The following is a 23,164-nucleotide window of genomic DNA, read 5'->3' as shown; positions in this document are numbered from 1 at the left end:
AGCCTCTCACCTGCCCCTTGACCTCACCACACATTGGGCCCTGACTCTCTCTGCTTTCCTCCTATAGGCGGTTCCCTCCTTGCCCAACATCCTGGATTCACCCAGGTGCTCTCACCGGCCTCCAGCATCTCACCCCAACCCTGGATGTCACATGATGCCTCTACATTTGCGCATATAGTACCTGAGAAGCTCAAATATGTTGCATTGGACCCGCTTGTGGTGTCTTAAGTTGATTGAGCCTTTGGTGTTGCCTGATAATCCTTGCAAGGGTCCTTAGCCAGCCCTTCTCATGTTGCCCTCAGTGAGCCCTTGACCCCCTCCTCAAACACTGTGCTTCCAGTGTAGATGTGGCCCTTTCTGCTTCATGTAAGTACATGGAGGCTGTCAGATACGACTGCTTTCAACTCCTATACTCCTGTTTCCAAACCAGTCACTTCCTACATTTAGTTTTACTCTCCTCTAAGTCCCCCCTACTCCCCCCATCCCAAGTCTCAGAGGATGAACTCTTCTTTTGTTAACATTGCCACCTGGACCTTTGATCCTACTTCTCTAGTTTTCTTCACCTGGCTCCTATAGCTTATTTTATTTTAATTAGGAAATATTTCAAATATGCAGAAAAAAACAGGGAATAATGTGAAATTGTTATATATCCTTTCCACCCAGGTTTTATACTTTACTTATCCATAAATCATATATAGTATTGCTTTATGAGTTTTCAAATATACATACATGATATTATACTGTAAGTACATTTGGCAACTTTATTTCTCCACTCAACATTTGCTTTTGAGATGGATTCTTAGAAGTGTCCAGTTTCTTGGTCTCTGTTTTCCTCATCAGCAGCTCCCTCCTGGCTATGCTTCCTTCCCTATCCAACCTGAACTTCCTGGAGGACCTCCTGATTCCTTGTTAACAAGCATTTTAACTGCTGTGCAGTATTGCATTGACTAGCTATCCAATGTATATATCCAAATTTTCACTATGTTTCATTATGTATATTTCATCACCATTAATAAAATCTATACTTAAAGACACCACAAACAAACATTTCAGCCACCTGTCTTTTTCACTTGGTTTATGGTAAGATACCATGAGGTAGCAGGAAAAGTAGAAGGGTGTAATATCCTGGAAGCCAAGTGAAGAAAATATTTCAGGTAGAAGAGAATGATCAGCTGTGTAATTCTGGTTAACGAGATCAGATAGGCTGAGTCCTGAGAACTGGCTACTGGATGTAACGATACGGAGGCCACTGGTCACACTGGCTGTCAGTGCCAGTGGAGTGGTGGCAGTAAAAGCCTGTTGGGAGGGATTGAGGAAGAGCAGGAGGAGAGTTGGTGATAGTGTGTAAGAGTGAGACGGGTAGAGGGTTTTTTCCTGTTTTGTTTTTGGTGAGAGAACTGCGGATTTCTTGACGATCCAGTAGACAAGGGAAATCTGATGATGCAGGAGAAGGAGGGGGGAGTTTCAGGAGCAAAAATTCTTAATTAGGACATTTAGCAGGTGGGGATCCAGTTCTCTCTCTCTCTCTCTCTCTCTCTCTCTCTCTCTCACACACACACACACACACAGAAGCCTTAGATATACCTACGTTCACCTATGATCATAAGACAGAGTTCGTGGGGACAGTTCAGGTGGTGAAGTTTGAGGAAGATCTCTTCTGACTGATGTCACTTGAACTCATTCATCTTCCTCATCCTCTCTTCTCATCTATCAGTTTTTCCATTATCTATCAATTATCAAGCCTTGCCTATTATAATCACTAATTTTTCTCTTAAAGGATTCCTCTCTTTTGTCTGTGCTGCTATTTCAATCATTTGGTTTCTTTCCTCCATGGACTACCAATACAGTTTACTACCTGTCTTCCTAGTTAGACTTGTTCCCCTGAAGTTCATCTGCTCACTGCTACCAGAGAGGACTAATTAAAGCAATTATTTGATCATGCCACTCTACCATAATATGGACAGAAAGTCCTCCATGACCTAGACTCCACTGAGCTAGTTTCCCACTCTTGTCCTGTCACTTCATGCCTCATTTTATGCCCCAACAGCTTTACACTGAACATTTCCCTCCTCAAACCATCATTCTTGTTTGAAAGACTTGCCCCATGGAGTTCATTGCTACCTCCCCATTTCTCCTCTTCTCTCTCTGCCTTTATCTAAATATTTATTCTCCTTTAAGACTCAGTGGCTCAAATCAAATGCAAATTTTCTGAAAATATTTCTCAAAGCCCCTCTCCCTTCTGCAGCTGGGTTGGATTCTTTTCTTTTGAGTTTCCTTTTATTATTCCATGTCAGCTCATATGTTTATCTAATTCATCAGACTCAGGATCCCTGGGTGGCGCAGCGGTTTAGCGTCTGCCTTTGGCCCAAGGCGCGATCCTGGAGACCCGGGATCGAATCCCACGTCAGGCTCCCGGTGCATGGAGCCTGCTTCTCCCTCTGCCTATGTCTCTGCCTCTCTGTCTCTCTCTGTATGACTATCATAAATAAATTTAAAAAAAAATCTAATTCATCAGACTCTTGAGCCCTTGAGAACAGAAATCCTGTTTTGTTTTTGAATTCCCAGTGCCTAGCATAGTAAAAGGTTCAAAGGTGTTTAATAATAATGAATTGAAAAGGAGAATAGACTTCTCTGGGAGGGAACATTAAGATTATTTACCCCTGGAAGATTAAGACACTACATAAAATAAAAACAAAGTAACAAGAAGCCTGGGATGATGGTGGAGTAGGAGGACTCTGAGCTCACCCCGTCCCATGTTTTCAACTTCACTAGTCCCAAGTCAATAAACAGCAATCCAAAGACTGGAGGAACAAACTAAATATAGAGAAGAAGAGATGTAGGAAACACAAAAGCAATAAAAATGAGTATTTCTGTAAAAAAAATAAGACAAAGAACTCACAAAAGAGGGTATAAAATATAATAAAATATACTTAAAACATGGGGAGGAGAAAAGAATGGGTTCGAACTTAAACAACCACAAACTTAATATAGACTGCTATATGCAGAAGAGGTTATATACAAACCTGATGGCAACCATATATCAAAAACCACTAATAAAAATGTGGAGAATAAAGAGAAAGAACTCCAAATATGTCACTAAAGAAAATCAACAAAACTTGAAAGAGAGAAAGACAAGAAAGGACTAGAGAAAATCTTCAGAAACAACCACAAAACAAGTAACAAAATGGCAATAATGACATATCTATCAATAATTCATTTGAGTGTAAATGACTAAATGCTCCAATCAAAGGACACAGGGTGTCAGAATGAATAAAAAAAACCCAAGACCCTTCTATATGTTGCCTACAAGGGAACTCATTTTAGAACTAAAGACACTTGCATATTGAAAATGAGAGGATGAGGACACCTGGGTGGCTCAGTGGTTGAATGTCTGCCTTTTGCTCAGGTCATGATCCTGGGGTCCTGGTTCTGGGATGGAGTCCTGCACTGGGCTCCCCACAGGGATCCTGCTTCTCTCTCTGCCTATGTCTCTGCCTCTCTCTATGTCTCTCTCATGAATAAATAAATAAAATATTAAGAAAAAGAAGGAAAGTGAGGGGATGGAGAGATATTTATCATTGCAAATGGAAGTCAAAAGAAAGCTGGAGTCACAATACTTAGACAAAATAGACTTTAAAACAAAGACTGTTATAAGAGACAGGGAAGGACCCTATATAATATTAAAGGGGACAATCCAACAAGGAGATAAAAATTGTAAGTATTTATGAACCCAATATAGGAGCACCCAAAAACATAAAACAGTTAATAACAAACATTAAGGAACTAATCAGTGATATACAATACTAGTAGGGAACTTTAACACCCCACTTGAATCAATGGTTAGGTCCTCCAAACAGAAAGCACATAAATAATGGCTTTGAATGGCACAGTGGACCACATGAGTTTAACAGGTATGTTGAGAACATTCCATCCTAAAACAGCAGAATACACATTCCTTTCAAGTGCACATGGAACATTCTCCAGGATAGATTACATATTAGCCCAGAAATCAAAGCTCAACAAATTTATGAAGACTGAAATTAAACCATGCACCTTTTCTGACCATGATGCTCTGAAGCTAGAAGTCAACCACACACACACACACACACACAAAATCTGGGAAGAGCACAAGTACATGGAAGTTAAATTACATGTTAGTAAACAATGAATGGGTCAACTAGGAAATAAAAGAAGAAATAAAAAAGTACACAGAAATGAAAATGAGAACACAACAACCCCAGACCTCTGGGATGCAGCAAAAAGAGTTTTTTTTTTTTTTTTTTTTAAATCTTACTTATTTGTGAGAGACACACAGAGAGAGGCAGAGACACAGGCAGAGGGAGAAGCAGGCTCCATGCAGGGAGCCCGACGTGGGACTCAATCCGGGGTCTCCAGGATCACGCCCTGGGCTGAAGGTGGCGCTAAACCGCTGAGCCACCCAGGCTGCTTACAAAAAGAGTTTTAAGTGGGAAGATTATAGTAATACAAGTCTACCTCAAGAAGCAAGAAAAATCTCAAATAACCTAATCTTACACCTAAAGGAACTAGAAGAAGAACAATAAATAAAACCTAAAGCCAGTAGAAGGAAGGAAGTAGTAAAGATTAGAACAGAAATAAATGATATAGAAACGAAAAAAATGATAGAAGAGCTCGATGAAACCAGGCGCTGGTTCTTAGAAAAGATCAACAAAATTGATAGACCTCTAGCCAGAATCATCAATGGGAGAGAAAAAGAAGAGAGAGAGAAAGGTTTCAAAAATCACAAAAGAAGGAGGAGAAATCACAACCAACACCACGTAAATACAATTTTTTTCCCTAAATACAATTTTAAGAGAATATTATGAAAAACCAAAATGCCAATGAATTGGACAACCTAGAATAAATGGATAAATACTTAGAAACATAAAATACCAAAATGGAAACAGGAGGAAACAGAAAATTTGAACAGATCAATAAGCAGCAAAGAAATGAAGTCAGTACTTAAAAACTTTTCAAAAACAGAAGTCCAGGAACACATGACTACACAGGTGAATTCTACCAAACATTTAAAGAAAAGTTAATATCTATTCTTCTCAAACTGTTCCAAAAAAAAAAAAAAAAAACAGAAAAGGAAGGAAAACCTCCAAATTCATTCTATGAGGCCAGCATTACTCTGATACCAAAACCAGATAAATAAAGTACAAAAAAGAGAACTACAGGCCAATATCCTTGATAAACACAGATGCAGAAATCCTCAACAAAATACTAGTAAACCAAATCCAATAATACATTAAAAAAAGTATTTACCACGATCCAGTGGGATTTATTCTTGGGTTGAAAGTCTGGTTAAATATTCACAAGTCAATCAATATGATACATCATATCAATTAGAGAAAGGATAAGAACCATATGATCATGAAGAGACACAGAAAAAGCATTTGACAAAGTACAACATCCATTCATGATAAAAACCCTCAAGAAAGTAGATTTAGGGGAACATACCCTCAACAAAGTAAGGTTAGATGGAACATGCCCTCAACAAATAAGTTTAGATGGAACATACCTCAACAGAAAGGCCATATATGAAAAACCTTTAGGTAGCATCATCCTTAATGGGAAAAAACTGAGCACTTAACCCTTAAGGTCAGGAACAAAACAAGGATGTACACTCTCACTTTTATTCAACATAGTACTGGAAGCCACAGCAATCAGACAACAAAAAGACATAAAAGGTATCCAAATCAGTAAGGAAGAAGTAAAACATGCACTATTTGCAGATGACATGATATTATATATATAGAAAAGTTGAAAGACTCCACCAAAAACTGCTAGAAATGATAAACATTCAGTCAAGTCACAGGCTACAAAATCAATATACAGAAATCTGTTGTATTTCTATACACCAATAATGAAGCAGCAGAAAGAAAATTTAAGAAAACAATCCCATTTATAATTGTACCCAATATAATAAGATAATTAGGAATAAACCTAACCTAAGAGGTGAAAGACCTGTACTCTTAAATAAAACACTGATGAAAGAAATTGAAGATGACACAAAGAAATGGAAGGACATTCCATGCTCATGGTTTGGAAGAACAAATATTGTGAAAATGTCCCTATTACCCAAAGCAATCTACACATGTAATGCCATCCCTATTGAAACATCAACACTTTTCACAAAACTAAAACAAAAATCCTATAATTTGTTTGGATCCACAAAAGATCCCAAGTAGCCAAAGTAATCTTGAAAAAGAAAAGCAAAGGTGGTGGCATTGTAATTCTGGACTGCAAGTTAATATTACAAATCTGTAGTAATCAGAACAGTATGGTACTGGCACAAAAATAGACGTATAGGGATGCCTCAGTGACTCAGTGGTTGAGCATCTGCCTTTGGCTCAGGTAGTGATCCTGGAGTCCTGGGATCGAGTTCTGCATTGGGTTCCCCACAGGGAGCCTGCTTTTCCCTCTGCCTACGTCTCTGCTTCTCCCTCTGTCTCTCATGAATAGGTAAATAAAATCTTTAAAAAATAGACATATAGATCAATAGAATAGAAAACCCAGAAATAAACTCACAATCATATGGTTAATTAATCTTTGACAGAGCAGGAAAGAACATCCAAAGGGAAAAGACAGCCTTTTCAACAAATGATGTTGGGAAAATTGGTCAGCTACATGTAAAAGAATGAAACTGGACCATTTTCTTACACCATACACAGAAATAAATTCAAAATGGATTAAAAACCTAAATGTGAGGCCTGAAACCATAAAAATCCTAGAAGATTGCACAGGCAGTAACTTCTTTCACATCAACTGTAGCAACTTTTTTCTTTTTCTTTTTTCTTTTTAAGATTTTATTTATTTATTCATGAGAAACACAGAGAGAGGGGCAGAGACATAGGCAGAGGGAGAAGCAGACTCCTACAGGGAGCCTGATGCAGGACTTGATCCCGGGACCCCGGGATCATGATCTGAGCCAAAGGCAGACGCTCAACCACTGAGCCACCTAGGTGCCCTGTAGCAACTTTTTTCTAGATATGTTTCCTGAGGCAAGGGAAACCAGAAACAAAAAAACAAAAAAAAAAATGACAACTATTGGGACTACATCAAGATAAAAAAACTCTGCACAATGAAGGAAACAGTGAACAAAGCTAAAAGGCAACCTATGGAATGGGAGAAAATATGTGCAAATGATGTATCTGATAAAAGGCTAGTATCCAAAATATAAAAGGACTTATAAAACTCAACACCCAAAAAACAAATAATCCATCTAGGAAATAGGCAATAGATATGAATAGATATTTTTCTAAAGAAGACATACAGATGGCCAATAGATACATGATAATATGCTCAACATCACTTATCATTAGAGAAATGCAAATCAAAACTATGATGAGATTTTATCTCATACCTGGCTAAAATCAACAACACAAGAAACAACAGGTGTTGGTGAATATGTGGAGAAAAAGGAACATTCATGCACTGCTGGTGGGAATGCAAAATGGTGCAGCCACTGTGGAAAGCAGTATGGGGTTTCCTCAAAAAGTTAAAAATAGAAGTACCTTATGATCCAGCAATTTCACTACTGGGTATTTACCCAAAGAATACAAGAACATTAATTCAAAGGGGTACATGCACCCCTATGTTTACAGCAGCATTATCTACAATAGCCAAGATATGGAAGCTGCTCCAGTGTCCATGGATTGATGAATGGATAAAAATGTGTGTGTGTATGAAAATATTCCATTATATATTATATATCCCATAATAAATTGTTTTCCATTATATATACACATATGTATATACATATATATAAAAATATATATATAATAGAATACTATTCAAGTATAAAAAAGAATGAAATCTTGCCTTTTGCAAAGACATGGATGGAGCTGTAGAGTATAATGCTAAGCAAAATAATTCTGTCAGAGAAGACAAACGCCACATGATTTCATCCATTTGTAGAATTTAAGAAACAAAACAAAAGAGCAAAGGAGAAAAAAGAGAGAGACAAATCAAGAAACAGTCTCTTAATTATAGAGTACCATCTGATGGTTATCAGAGGGGAGGTGGGCAGGGGAATGGGTGAAATAGGTGATAGGGATTTAAGAGTGCACTTGTGATGAGCACAGGGTGATGTATGGAACTTTTGAATTACTATATTGTACACCCGAAACTAATATAACATTGTATGTTAACTAGCTGGACTTAAACAAAAGAAAAAATGAGGCTGCATTGGGGGAAGAAGTGTCCAGGGCTGCCAGGAAAAATAGTGGCATCATTAGATGTCTAGAAAAAGATCAAAACTTAAGAAGACAGCAGATTGGCCTTCTAGCCCAGATGACCCAGGACAGAGGGACTGTAGGACAGTGATGTAGGGAGCACAGCACAGAATCTCAGAACTGCGGTGGGTGAGGAGTGGTAAGAAGGACATGATGGCAGAGACCTTCTGGGTCCCAAGAGGGAAAGCTCCCATAGCAAAACTAAATTGGAGCACCGGAATCATTATGCCTGAGAGATCTAGAAGTTGTATCTAGCCTAAGAGATCCCCAAAAGCTGAAAGCCTTGACTAAAATACTGATATTTTACGCATAGGAATTTCACTTCCAATAATTTTTCCTAATGGCATATCTGGACTATTGTCCAAATGTGTATATATAAGTGGATTTTCATTACCATTTTGTTTATAATAGTAAAAGATTTTAGAAAATTGGTTGTCACTTATTTTTTCTATATTTTAAATTTTCTAATAAGCCATGTAACTTTTATAATCATAAATCAAAACTAAAATTAAAAATGTGAATAAAGTAATTGAAAATTACTTGAAAAAGCCTTCCTTAGAGCATTTTATTCCTATTATTATAAAATATTGTTTGTAAGACTTAAGTGAGAGATAAAATTTTTGAAATCTCCCTGATGTACCATTCCTGTTAGTAATCTAGTTTCTTTCCATGCAAGCTTTCAGTTATTGTTGGTCCATGGAAAGAAGTCTTATGTCACCTGGGGAAGGTAGTTCCTATCAAACAGGCAGAGGTGCTGGTAGGAACCTGAGGAGAGATTAGAAAGAATAAAGCAAGGGTGAAGTGATCACCTGTGTCCCTGAGAACAGCCTCAGTTCTCAGGAGAGAAATTATAACCTCCCTCAATCTGCAGGCACCATGAGTAGTCCAACTTTGTATAACTAGTACTGAAAACTTAGAGATGCATATATCAGGTGCTCAAAAATGTGTATTAGTGAGTGCATGATTAATTAGCTTTGTTTTCATACCTTCATTGGAAACTTTCAAAGTAAGTTAAAAATTTTAGTGCAAATATACTTACAGCTGAAGCAAAGGGTGAAACTTTTCTCCAAAATCAAGTCTCAATGGGCAGCCATATTTTTTCCAATTATATTTTACTCTCTAGAAAAGGAAAAATGCTGTAGTTATTTTCTGTATTTGGCTGATTTATAGAATTATAGTTTTCTTACCAAGTTTTTAGATGTTTGATTCCTCAGATATGACCTATAAAAAAGACATTTTTCATTACTTCTTCTTTTCACACTTAAAAATTAAAACCACTACTCTGTTCAGGTAAGGAGGTATCACGAAAGTTAAAAAAGTAAGTTTAATTTAAAAATACTCTCCAATTGTGTGGAGGTTAAACACACACTTCTAAATAATAATGAGTCAAAGAAGAAAGAGAAATTTAAAAAGATTTTGAACTAAATGAAAATGAAAACACAACTTATCAAAACTTGTGAGATGCAGCAAAAGCAGTACCTAGAGGTAAATTTGTAGCAATGAATGTATATACTAAAAAAGATTGATGTTAATAGGAATAAAAGCTAGCTGATTCTAAATTATTGGTACTAATCATATAAAACAGTTCTTATGTTAAAAATCTTACTTTTCAATAACGTAAAAGAAATCATGCTGAAGACAGTCCTTTTTATTAAATCTACAAAAAATAAAACACAATGAAGTTGTAATATCATTCCTTATGTACTTGCACAAACATTTAATAATTTAACTCATGATTCTCAAACTTGAGACTATCACAGAATCATCACTTACTGAATTAGAATTCTGGGGTTAATGTGTGGCCCTAGCATTTCTTTCTTTTTTTTTTTTTAAAGAAGTATTTATTTATTTTAGAGAAGGAGACAGGAAGAGAGAATGAGTGGGGGTAGGAGCAGATGGAGAGGGAGTGTGGAGCCCAACACAGGGCTTGAACTCACAACCCTGAGATCATGACCTGAGCCAAAATCAAGAGTCAGACATTTAACCAACTGAGCCACCCAGGTACACAATGGCCCTAGCATTTCCATGTTAAAAAATAAATGTTTCTGAGGACATCAGAATTTGAAATATATTTATTTATCTGTATTTAATATATGTGAAGAATTCAATGAAAATCTATCAAAATAAAGATAAATTTCTTTGAACCATTTTATTCCTTATAATTTTTTTTTTCCTTATAATTTTTTAACACACATTTCTGATTGCTACTGGAGACTGCTGTGCAGGTAAGGAGTTACTTTCAGGATGCACATAATTTCTGGTTAGTGTTTATGCAAACATAAAGCTATCATGATCTATACATTGATAAAGTTTTCATTGAGTTAAATTATTCATTTGACCACTTTGCTGGCTGGTTTCAGTGTAACCCAGAAGGAACCACTACTGTGGTTAGATAGATATTGGAAGTCTGGACCATTTCCCACCCTGAAATCCAAAATAGACCCCATGAGATGTTCTCCATCATGAAAATCTTTCCTGTCACAGTTACCTTGGACCCTATAGATCTTCTTTTATGACTGTGAACCTGAGGCCCACCACAACCTGAACTCAAGATATTAGGGCCATTTTTAGGGTTGCAGAACAGTGGGTCATTGATTAAGAGGCCTAGAGTAAGATTCTGAAATTTGTGTTTTTCAAACATGCTCTCCAGGTGGGTTTAATGAACAACCAACTTTGACAGTTGCTATCTGGATCCTCCCAGAAACACACTGATTTAACTGCTTTACATTTCCCTCAAGAAGGAAATCTAGACTCAGTGGTCCTGCTTGTGGTGGTACTGGGAACTAATTTGGTAACATTGCATAGAGCAGTTGTTTTCAAATTTTAATGCTTATGCTAATCTCCTGGAAATTTAGTTAAAATAGATGTTTTGGCTCAGCAGGTGTGGGATAAAGCCCGAGATCCTTCATTTCTAATCAACCCCCAGCGATGCCAGGGCTGGTCTACAGAACATTCTCTAAGAAGCAAGGATATAGATAATTCCAGAAGCAGGATGCCATGCACCATATAAATCAGTTAGCTTTTGTGTGTCCTGGAAAAGGAGTTATGGTAAATGCAAATTTCTTGCTGAATGAAATGGGAAAGCTTGATTGTCAGCCCAGCAACTGATTATTACAATTTCATACTCAAATGATTATTAGAATGGCAGGTGAGTAGACATTTATTTAGGATGAGAGCAAGTTATTTCATAAATAGGCTCAGATAAGAGTCACTGCTCCGCCGCTCACTCCCACTCCTAACCACAGGAGGGGAGTTGTGGTACATTGCTGTCTGGAGAATGCACTTCACCTGCTTTGAAGGGATTGTGCATGCTGACCTTGATTCTCCCCTTATAGGAGAGAGAGAGCTGTGGCAAGTAGATGACATCCAGTGTGCTTCACCAGTGTGAACCACAGTAAGATCAATGAAAGTCACACCTTGGGGTTTTTTGGAGGAAGCCCTGGTGGTTCTGTGAGGTTTGCTCTAAAAAAATTTCCCATGAGAAATGGTGCAGAAAATGGAGGCTTCTCTGACATGAGGTAAGCAATTCTCTGACAGAAATGATATTATAATTGGTTTGAATTGGATGGAAAGTAGGTATAAGTGTTTCTGCCTCCCATTTCTCTGGGAATGAGGTGCAGTCCGAGGAGCCAAGAGAGGGAATGGTGATGGATGGAAATGGGATTATTAAAAGGGGAGGTGGAAAAAAATGCTGGCAATAGGGAAAGAGGTTAATCCTTTTTGCCTATTAGTATGATTCAGATGTAAGATTTGACTTGGCAAAAAAGTTCAAACAAATTTGGTTTTGACAAACTGTCGATGCGGTTTTTGGATGCCAATGTCAGTTCAATTTTCAGATTTCATTATGAACAGGTCAGTCATTAGGCTAATAGTACCACCAGTAATTACCATGTAATTCCCCATTTGTTTTAAAATGTAAAGAATAAGGTCAAATGCAAATATACTTGCCCTTTAACAGTAATGAATTTATTAGAATCACAGCCAACGGCTATTTGGAACACCTAAAATGAAGTAATTTAAGTGGTTAGATGAGTGGTTCTGATTCACATGATCTAAAATGCTGCTACAGCTAAAAGCAATTACATTTTAGATTTGAAATAGTAACCTTTTAAATCTAGAGGTTTGTTATACTCTTCTGTGCTGTATTACTCCCTTCTGATCATGTTTTTTCTTTGTTTTTGCTTCTTGTTGCCCTTATTGCTCACAGAGCCCAGAGGTTATTTCTCTGCTTTTTGACATCACTATCTTAGAGAACTAAACCAACCTCATCTTTTATCAGCACTTCTACAACCATCATCATCAGCTCTGTTCTTCCAGTTTGCATCTGATTCAGATGCAGCTGAGTAGGTATGCAATAAACTCAAATTTCAATTTTTTAATGAAGAAATTATTAATACAGACATGATTAGCTGTCTTCTCTGACAAACCATATCCAGCTTTATTAATATCTAACTATTAATTTAACTTCTTTTAACCAGAGATCTGGTTCTTCCCTAAGCTGCCTATTGCTATTTCAACCTGGCTCCAGGGCACTTACTGCTGTCTACCCTGCCACCCCATCCCCAGGCTTCCTAAATGGGATCTAGACACTTGCTTTCTGTCTTAAACATGTCCTGTATGTTGCATTTTTCTACATGGTAAATCTGGAAAAAGCTCTAATACTCCCCACCCTGGAGAAAGACATGGGGATCAGGAGGGTTGGGATATCCAGACAAGCTTAATGGATTTTAAGGTCTGCTAAACCCAGACCTTTCAGCCTTCATTTGAAAGACATGCTCCATAGCAGAAGCTCAGGGATTTTATTGCCTGAACCACCTGATCTTGGTCACAGGACCTGATTTGTTCTGTCAGCAACCACAGATACCACAGTCCTTGGTATCCATCATCATGCACCAAATGTTTGTTTTGTTTTCCCACCAAATGTGTTCAGAAGCATGAGACTGCCCTTCATCTTTACTAAACTATCCATATGACACACTTGGTTGACCAAGGTCCTCAAGTCTTTCTGTCAAGACTCACCATCACTTGATCCCTTCTCTTTGGGCACCCAGTTGGCAAAAATCAACAACCATGCCTAGGATTAAAAATCTGAGTTGACCTGCAGGTGAATCTTGAACAGAAGCATGGGTAAAGAATATGAAAAGCATTAATCAGGCTGTTTTCTAGGTTACTCACTACTATGGGGCTGACAATATTCTCAGGACTGGATACCTAATTAGAAAAATCTGACATACAGCCCAAATGAAAACAATGAGTGTACTAGTCTTTTTCTTGTTATACTTACTAATAATTGTTAGTATTAACAATAATAAATATATTTATTAATTTTTAAAATTATTATTCTCTGAAGTGTGGAGACAGGCAGGACTGCTCTTCACCTAGCTCAGAATCAGACATAGTACATTCCAACTGGACAGAACAATTGAACTGAGACAGGAATTCTAAAGGCCCTCAACACAGAAATGTTGTCAGATAATGCACTAGAGTGTAGTCACCTCTCTCTGGGAAAATCTTGCTGGAAGGAATTACTACAGCTTTCTGGGGACTGGCCCACTAGGGTGGCTTCACTGCACTCCACACAAACTACCTGCAGTGGACACAGAGTGGGGCTAGATTTGAGCTGCCCGTGTTTTGGAGTGTGGTGAGAAGGAAAGAGAAGAAACAAACTGATATTATTAGATAGTTATTTTGAGACAGACACTGCTGGGCACTTTACCTTTTTTTAATTTTTTTTAACTTAAATTCAATTTGCCAACATATAGAATAACACCCAGTACTCATCACATCGTGTGGCCTCCTTAATGCTGGTCACGCAGTTACCCCATCCCTCCACCCACCTTCCCTCCAGTGACCCTCAGTTTGTTTCCCAGAGTCAGGAGCCTCTCACAATTTGTCTTCCTCTCTAATTTTTCCTCACTCAGTTTCCTCCCCTGCCCTTATGGTCCCTTTCACTATTTCTTATGTTCCATATATAAGGGAAACTATATGATAATTGTCTTTCTCCAATCCACTTATTTCACTCAGCATAATACCCTCCAGTTCCATCCACCTCATTGTAAATGGTAGGCATCCATCCTTTCTGATGACTGAGTAGTATTCCATTGTATATATATATATATATACCACATCTTCTTTATTCATTCATCTGTCTACACATGGCCAACAGGCACAAGAAAAAGTGCTCCATATCGCATGTCATCAGGGAAATACAAATCAAAACCACAATGGGCACTTTATTTTAATGATCTCATTTAATACTCTCAATGGTAATAGATGTTACATTTCCCTTTTATGGAGGCCCTTGAGAGTCAGTGTTTAGTGGCTTGTCCCAGCCAGCAGGTGGCAAAGCTTGGATCCAAACTCAGGTTCCATTAACCTGCTTTTGGAATGTGGGGGGGACTCGGCGGAATGGTGTGGGTGGCATCCCTAAGAGATCTATTGATTAGACAGGAGAAGGGATGGAGGAAAGCTTCAGGAAGGTGCTTTAGGAAGGCATCTTGTGTGGAACATGCAGCTGATGATGGAAAAGCACAGGCCAGGGCTGGGGAAGAACTGGCCACATTGCTGTTTCTTGCTTTCTGGGCAGGTGAGGTGGGGTGGAAGGCAGACAGGGGAAGGGTTGGTATGCACCTGCTGGCAGTTTCCTGGGGAAGCCACGTATTATCAGCAGTGCTCAAGCTTGGCTCACACTGGCCTCACAGTTCAGGGTTCCCTCCAAATTCATGGATGTTTGCCATGGTAGGAACAGCCTCCTTGTGCTGGGATCCTGAAGTGCAGGGACTGTGTATCATGTACCTTTGAATTCTTCTTGTAGGTACTCCTCATTGTTTTATGCTTGGTATACAGTAGGTGCTCAGTGTATACTTATTGGTTGTTAGTTAGGCTGAGAAGGAATAAAGAGAGGGGGCATCCCTCAGAGTAGAACAGACTCAGGAGAGGTGGTGGCAGTAAAGTATCTGTGTTCAGTTTCCTGGCACTTGAGGGTACCTGGACACCCCATTGCTCTTTCATGGTGCTGTGCTTTTTGTAAATGCATTTTCCTGGAATTCTCTTTCTTTGTATCAGCCTGCTCAACTTCCACTTACTTATCAACAGTCATTTTATGCTTCCCCTATGCCTCGTAGTCAAAATTGCCCACTCTTCTGGGCTGATAACGCTGTATTTCACACTCCCTTATGCTAGCTTTTGTTTGCCCCTAGGGAAGAGGCTGTCTTTTCACCTTTGTAACTTGCATTGCCTAGAATACAGGCTGAAACAAAGAAACACAGTAGGTATGCAATAAACTTTAAATTTCAATTTTTTTGATGAAGAAATGATAAGTGCAAATATAACTAGCTATCTTCTCTGACAAACCATATCCAATTTTAGTTCCCATTCATTTCAGTTTTCCTTTATACAGTTTTATCTCCAGAAACTAATCATTTTACATTTTTGTATGCATTTATATATCTCACTTTCGATGGTAAACCCAGGGAGGGCAGAACTGTGATCTGTCTCCAAAGTAAAATAATGCCATCCCTACAGTGAGACATTACACACACTGCCATGGGTGAGGGGAGTCCTATTGCTTGGAGGTCTTGTAACGATTATCTAGCTTACACTTGTCAAGTTACTGAAGTAAAGGTGTTGACCCACCTATGTCACTTACCTTTTGGGCTATTGGACATGCTCTTGCATATTCATTAGGCCGAACCTGCACAAGCACAAGCCCTGTGTTCTGGTGTCTAGGAGAAACAGCACATGCAGGTGATTACAGAATCACAAGGGAGACAGGCACGAGTGTCTGCCCTCCTACTCTAGAATTCGTGGAAAGTCCCATGTACACAGGGTGATAGAACCCTGGGACGAATTCTAGAGGCCTGGGAGGCAATGGTGGTGGTGACTGCTCCTTGCTTCTGCTAAAGCAGCTGTGCACTGTGGTCCCTCCTTGAAGTCACTCCCATCTCACTGTGGGCCAGTGTAGGGTCAGCCCAGTGGGAAACAGAGATGGGTATGTATCAACATTTCCACCCTGCTGCCCATTTCATTAACACCCTCCGTCCCTGGAGGAGGAGGCTGTGCTGCTAACATCTCGTCCTGCTTTCTGATGATCTTAGAAAGCCACAGCTGCTCTATTTGTTCTTTCTCTAGCCTCTACGGATCTTTTCCTCCTATTGATAACACTTTTGGAACAATAAAGAGCAAGTTAGGAGATTAGTTTTCCAAACCACATTATCTGGCATACCATGATCTGACTGAAGCAAAAGTGAGATCAAATTTCTAGGTTCTGAAGTGCACAAGAATGGTTTTGTGCTCAGAAACATCATAGAAAAAATTTTGAAAGCGTCATGTATACTCTGCCCCCGCTTAGGTTTTTATTTTTTGAAAAAACTGGGAAAAACAAACCAACCACAAACAAATGCTCTTTTTTCCCCAGTATTCAACATTTTAATATTTATATATTTATTTGTCATGTATTAGGTATAAAATGTAATAAATGAGGATACAAATAGCACATTTTTATATTTTTAAATCACTGTACCATATTTCCTCAGTTCTCAGATATTTTTTCTCATTTAACACCTTAGAAATCAGGAAGCATCTTATAATTATACCAGTTATGGTTTGTTTTCCAGTGCAATGGAATCTTTGCTTTGATAAATACAGTAATACAGTATAGATCCATGAAGGACACTATAGTAAATATTGCATCTACAATTTTCCATACAATTTTTCTTATAGGTAGGTGTTTTCCCCCCTACCACAGCTGGCTTCAAAGCTTTTGGTATGTTTTCTCAAGCCTTGGACTGATCTGAAATATCCTGGACAATTTGATGTGTATTCTACAGCAACAAAATTCTGAGTAAATATTCACAAAACCAAAAATACCCCAAGGAACCCACAACATTAGAAGCATCAAGAGAAAAGTTGATGGGTGAAGGGGTGAGGGATGAATTAATAAGTCTCCCTTGACTACAGTATCTAGAGTACCCTTTTCTCTGTCCCCTTCCTGGTCACTTTCTACCACTTCATTCTGTTTTATCTTCATTCTTTTGTTCTACATTTATTTATTTATTTTAAAGAGAGAGAGCAGGGAAGGAGGGGCAGAGGAAGAGGGAGAGAGAGAGAATCTCAAGCAGACTCCCTGCTGAGCATGGAGCCTGACAAGGGGCTCAATCTCATGACCCTGAGATCATGATCTGAGCTGAAATTAAGAGTCTGACGCTCAACTGACTGAATCACTCAGGTGCCCCTCTGTTTTATTTTCTTAACTGCACTTATAACTATTTGATTACTTCATTTATTTTATTACTTGTTCTTCATCTCCTCTCACTAGAATACATCCCAGGACAGCAGTACTTCATCCTACTTGTTCACCATGTATTTTGAACATGCATGAAGTGCTTGGCATAAAGTGAGTGTTCAAACTCACTTGGATGAGCAGCAGACTAAGGAAAAAATGAACTTTTTCCTAGAAAAACTGCTGTTTTTCCAGAAAAACCTATGGAGTCAGGACATAATGACAGCCATAGATGTCTCAAGACCAATTCCAGATAAGTTGCTACTCCAGAAATTATGAGCTCAAGTGCTACTGATTCTGAGTCAAAGATGGTGTTTTCTCTGATTTACTCATAGTTAAGGATTTTCTTATATTAGAGGTCTAGTCTGCCCAAGGACAGTATGCAAAAACTTTGGGATGGGAATGAATGGTAATACATGATTAAAAATTATTGAATTAAGAAATAGTTCATTTTTCACTTGATGTAACAAGCCCTAGGTGTTATATGCAACTGATGAATCACTAAACTCTACCTCAGAAACTAATAATATACTATATGTTAATTAGTTGGTTTTAAATTTAAAAAATAGCCCAATTTTTACATCTTCTGGTGGACGAATGGAAACCTCCAGATGTATTTCATTTAATTACAAGGAGTATTTTACATTTTTATACAGAATACTAATTTCACATCTAACCAGACATTTAAAGAAATTTGAAATCTAGATATTTAAAATGATATGAGGCCATTTAAGTAAAAGAATACCTGCAAATCAATAATCTCAATAGCACAGTTCACATCGAGTAGGTTCTTTTAAAAGCCATACTTACTGCAACTTGAAGTAGTCATCTACTGCCTCATAATTTATATTCTGAAAAAATGTTACTGTCTGGAAAAGAAAATGAAAGTTTATGTAAAATAGGAAAACCAGGAATGGGGACAATGAATACTTATGACAGATTTAAACCTTTCTCTAGGTAAGAAAAAGAATATATTTAGCATTTTTTCCAGTTTCTTTTCTATCTTAGGAACTCCAATTATGTACATATTAGATTTCCTTTGTTACATTTTCCTCATTTTCTCTGCTAATTGTATCTTATCAAGTCCTTTTATTTATATTGCTTCTCTCTCCCCCTTCATTTTCTTTTGTCATTGCGATATTCCTATTTTCATTTTTCATTTATGTCCTGATGTGTAGCCAGCTCTCTCTTGTTTCCTAATCACCTTGTCTCTGGACCTTTTTATTTCTTCTTTGAGGTTTTTAAATAATTACAGATATCATGTTGTCAGTAATTTTTGAGACTTTGAGAAATTATTTGCCTGAACCTTCTTCTCTTGTTTTTGAGTAATTAGAAAAAGAATCTATTTGCTTTTTTATATATTTTCTTTGCTATTTTCTATCTGGGGCATGTTTCACCTCAATTTTCAGCATTTGAGAAGGTTTGTATCTTTTCAGGATAAAGCCATTTACTGAACACATATAATATTAAAGGCAAAAATTATAAGCTTCACATTTTTAAAGCATTGAAACTATAATCATTATATCCCCCAAAGTGCTTTTTTGGTGGTAGTTCCCTGATAGATAGACAGACAGACAGACATAGATCTCTTCAGAGAGACAGCAATTTGGTCCTGGCTAATCTGGTGAGATTAGAACAGAAACATTGGGCCTCTAAAAACAACCTTTGCAAAAAATCTTACTTCTGAGACAAGGTTTATTTATTCATATGTTAGATGCTAAGTGGCACAAAATATACAATCTTTTGTGATAAAGTCGAAGGCTGTGGAGGTGATTACATTAAAAATAAATCTAGTTCGTGTTCAAGGAAAGGAACTAATTGTCAAATTTATACTTGTATTCTATTGCATACCATATTTTTCATCATATGTAATCATAAAAATAATTTTATAAAAAGGTTCTTGCACATAATTAGGCTGAAAGATTTTAATATTATCTTTCATGAAATGTTAGCATATTCTCTAAGTTTTGTTTAACAATTGTCACTTAAGTGGTACTCAAACCTGGGTCTGTAATTCAACCAACATATTATGTATATTATTTTGGATTATAATCTCTGAAAATATTTACCCAGTGGAATGATTTTAAGAATATATTTTGTGAATGCGATCATCTCTTTAAAAACCATTTCATTGTAAATAATTAAGAAATGATTTGGAGACTTTCGTTTCTATGGACAAACTTTTGCTCTTAAAAACAAACAAGCATATGAGCACTGGGTGTTATATACAACTGATGAATCACTGACTTCTACCTCTAAAACTAATAATACACTATATGTTAATTAATTGAATATAAATAAAATTAAACTTAAAAAACAAAAAAACATCACAAAACCTACAAACAGCAGCCTTTTAAGAAGTCACTTTAATGACGGGATGAGCACTGGGTGTTATTCTGCATGTTGGTAAATTGAACACCAATAAAAATTAATTTATTAAAAAAAATAAAAATAAAAGATACAACAGAAAAAAAAAAAAAGAAGTCACTTTAAAAGCACCAAATAACAAGAGAGTAGGGAACTACTAGCCAAAGACTGAGGGAAATTAGGAATCTTAGGAATAAAGCAGAACACCAGAGCCCATAGTCTACTTTTAGCCTAAAGGCGTTTATCAACCTAGTCAGGAGTGGGGGAATTCAAGATAGAGAATCAAATTGGATAGCCTCCCTACATTGACCTATGTTATCAGAAGAGTAGTATGTTCTTAGGGTGAGAGTAAGCCAGCATTAAATGTGTGCCTTCCTTAACCCTACAGTGACATTGGTAACTAAGTGATCAGAAAAAGCAAGAAAAGGAAAAGTTTGTCCTAACAATTGGTGGCTATGGGTAGGTTCGCATATGGTGTTATATCCTAGAATTGTTTGCCTGGAAGACTCGTTTTTTTTTTATTATTTTTTTATTTTATTTACTCATGATAGTCACAGAGAGAGAGAGAGAGAGAGAGGCAGAGACACAGGCAGAGGGAGAAGCAGGCTCCATGCACCGGGAGCCCGATGTGGGATTTGATCCCAGGTCTCGAGGATAACGCCCTGGGCCAAAGGCAGGCGCCAAACCGCTGCGCCACTCAGGGATCCCAAGACTCGGGTTTTAAAGAAGTTTCAAGGCAGTAGTGACCCTAGACAAACCTTTGACAGTGGCAAACACAGATCATTTTAAGATCAGAACATATAGGACTTCAGGGAATTCTTATAAATACTGTTACAAATGGGGTGGTTAGGTGGCATAGTTAGTGAAGCATTCAACTCTTGGTTTCAGTTCAGATCATGATCTCTGGGTCCTGAGATTGAGCCCTGTGTGGGGCTTCATGCACAGCAGGGAGTCTGCTTCTTCTCTCTCTCCCTCTGCCCCTCCCCTGCTCGTGCGCGCGTTCACACACACACACACACACACACACACACACACACACACACACACTCTAAAATAAATAAATAGATCTTTTAAATAAATGAATGAATAAATATTTTTACAAATTTAACAACACACAGCCAAGAATAACCAAGCACACAAGGAAATAAGGTATGTGTGAGTAATAACCAGCATAAACAATGATGAGGGAGGAGAAATAGATGAAATACATACTTAGACTCCAGTAATAGGTGCAGATTATAAGATAGATATGTTTACTAGTTGTGTGGGAATAAATGGCAAGTTGGAAATCTTTGTAGTGTAAAAGAAACTATAAATGTGTCAGGGTATTTTTAAAGGAACAAATCAAATCTCTAAAGATTAAAAAAATACAACAGTCAAATTAAACACACAATGTATAATTTTGGCATCAGATTAGGCATGACAGAAGGAGTGAAGTGAAAGACACATCAGAAGAAATTATAAGAATGTATCCCAGACATAAAAGGAGGAAGGATAAAGAAGAATGTTAAAAGATATGTGGGGAATACATGGAAGTTTAGTTTTGTTTAATCAGGGTTTCAGAAGAAATGACAGAAAAAGAGGCAAAGAGAATATCTGACAAGATACCTGATGAAGATGAAGACAGTGATCCACAGATTCAAGAGGCCCAAGAAATCCCAAAAAGTATGAAAGTAAGCATCTAGACACATTCATAGTAAAAGTGTAGAAAGCAAATAATAAAATTGTAAGAGCAGCAAATTGGAAGAGTAGGAGTTAAAATTACATGTGACTTCTCAATAGCAACAACAGAAGGCAAAAAATAATGGCATATTTTTAATGTTCTTTAAGAAAATTATCACTAAACCAGAGTTCTGTATCTGGAGAAAATGATTTTCAAGAATGAGAGTAAAATAAAATATTTTTCAGACAAAAAAACAGTTCTTTTTTCATGAAAAGAAATGTAAAAGGATGCATCTAAATCGGAAGGAAAGATGGGGATCCCTGGGTGGCTCAGTGGTTTAGCGCTGCCTTCAGCCCAGGGAGTGATCCTGAGGACCCAGGATTGAGTCCCGCATCAGGCTCCCTGCTTGGAGCCTGCTTCTCCCTGTGTCTCTGCCTCTCTCTCTCTCTCTCTCTCTCTCTCTCTCTGTCTCTCATGAATAAATAAATAAAATCTTAAAAAAAAAAAAAGAAGGGAAGAGATACAAGATGGAAGCACTCAAAAGAAAAAAGGTCAGGATAGGGCAAACACATTGCTGTATAAAATAATGATAACACTAACAGTGTAAAAACAAGGTGAAATTAAAATGTAAATTCAATATGAATTAAAATATGAATTCAATGATATCAATTTTAAGAGAATGAAATAATTAAATTTAGTCTTGCATAAATTAAATATTCATGTTATAGTTTCCAAGAAAAATTGATTAGAAATACAAACAGAATGTATAGGAGTCCCCAATTATCCATAGTTTCATGTTCTATGTTATCAGATACCTACGGTCAAGTTCCAGAAGCAAATTATTGTCAGACCTAATGCTACACGACAATGCCTACACCATTTCCCTCACTTCATCTCATCATGTAGACAGGCATTTCATCAACTTACATCATCACAAGAAGAAGGATGAGTACAGTACAACAAGACTTTTAGAGTGAGCGAGCAGGAAATGACATTCACATAATTTTTATTACAGTATATTGTTATAATTATTTTATTATTGCTAATTTCTTACTGTGCCTAATTTATAAATTCAAATTTATCATAGGTATGTACGTATAGGAAAAACAGTATATACAGGGTTCAGTACTATTTTTTGGTTTCAGATATCCGTGGGGGTCTTGGGAGATACCCCTGTGAATGGGGAGGGCCTACATATAACTGCTAAATAAGTAAAAGGGGAAAAATGGATTGACAAAAGATATGCAACTAAACATAAAAAGGCAAGAAATAGAAGGGAAAATATAGAGAAGATGGGAAAATAAAATCACAAAATAAGATGGAAAGCAAGACCTCAAATATCATTAATTATAATAAATGGAAATAGACTGAAAGCTCCAAATAAAAGACAAAGATTTTCAGACTCGTCAAAATAACAACAAAAAATTAAAATGCAAATATATGGTGCTTATAGGAAACAAGGCAATAGAGAGGCTGAAATATAAAGTATAGGAAGAGTATAGATATACTAAGGAAAAGAAAGCTGATATAGCTATATCAAATATGAAACAAAATAGACTTCAAGGCAAAGGTATTACTACAGAGAAAGATGATCAC

At 37.3% G+C, this 23,164-nt stretch overlaps 1 protein-coding gene across 1 annotated transcript in view; it reads right to left on the bottom strand.

Moving 5' to 3' along the window:
- The window catches only part of CATSPERE (catsper channel auxiliary subunit epsilon), a 177,755-nt gene that overhangs the window by 22,795 nt on the left and 131,796 nt on the right, over positions 1–23,164 (bottom strand). The window contains exons 11-16 of the mRNA XM_055324355.1: positions 18,349–18,407; positions 15,907–15,982; positions 12,207–12,259; positions 9,865–9,915; positions 9,446–9,479; positions 9,298–9,377 (exon numbers count right to left, since the gene is read on the bottom strand). Of these exons, the coding sequence (XP_055180330.1) occupies positions 9,298–9,377; positions 9,446–9,479; positions 9,865–9,915; positions 12,207–12,259; positions 15,907–15,982; positions 18,349–18,407 (353 nt within the window). The remainder of the gene's footprint in view (positions 1–9,297; positions 9,378–9,445; positions 9,480–9,864; positions 9,916–12,206; positions 12,260–15,906; positions 15,983–18,348; positions 18,408–23,164) is intronic.

Source organism: Nyctereutes procyonoides, unplaced genomic scaffold (assembly GCF_905146905.1).
Source record: "Nyctereutes procyonoides isolate TBG_1078 unplaced genomic scaffold, NYPRO_anot_genome, whole genome shotgun sequence".
NCBI lineage: Eukaryota > Metazoa > Chordata > Mammalia > Carnivora > Canidae > Nyctereutes > Nyctereutes procyonoides.
This window is presented reverse-complemented; position numbering and strand designations above follow the sequence as displayed.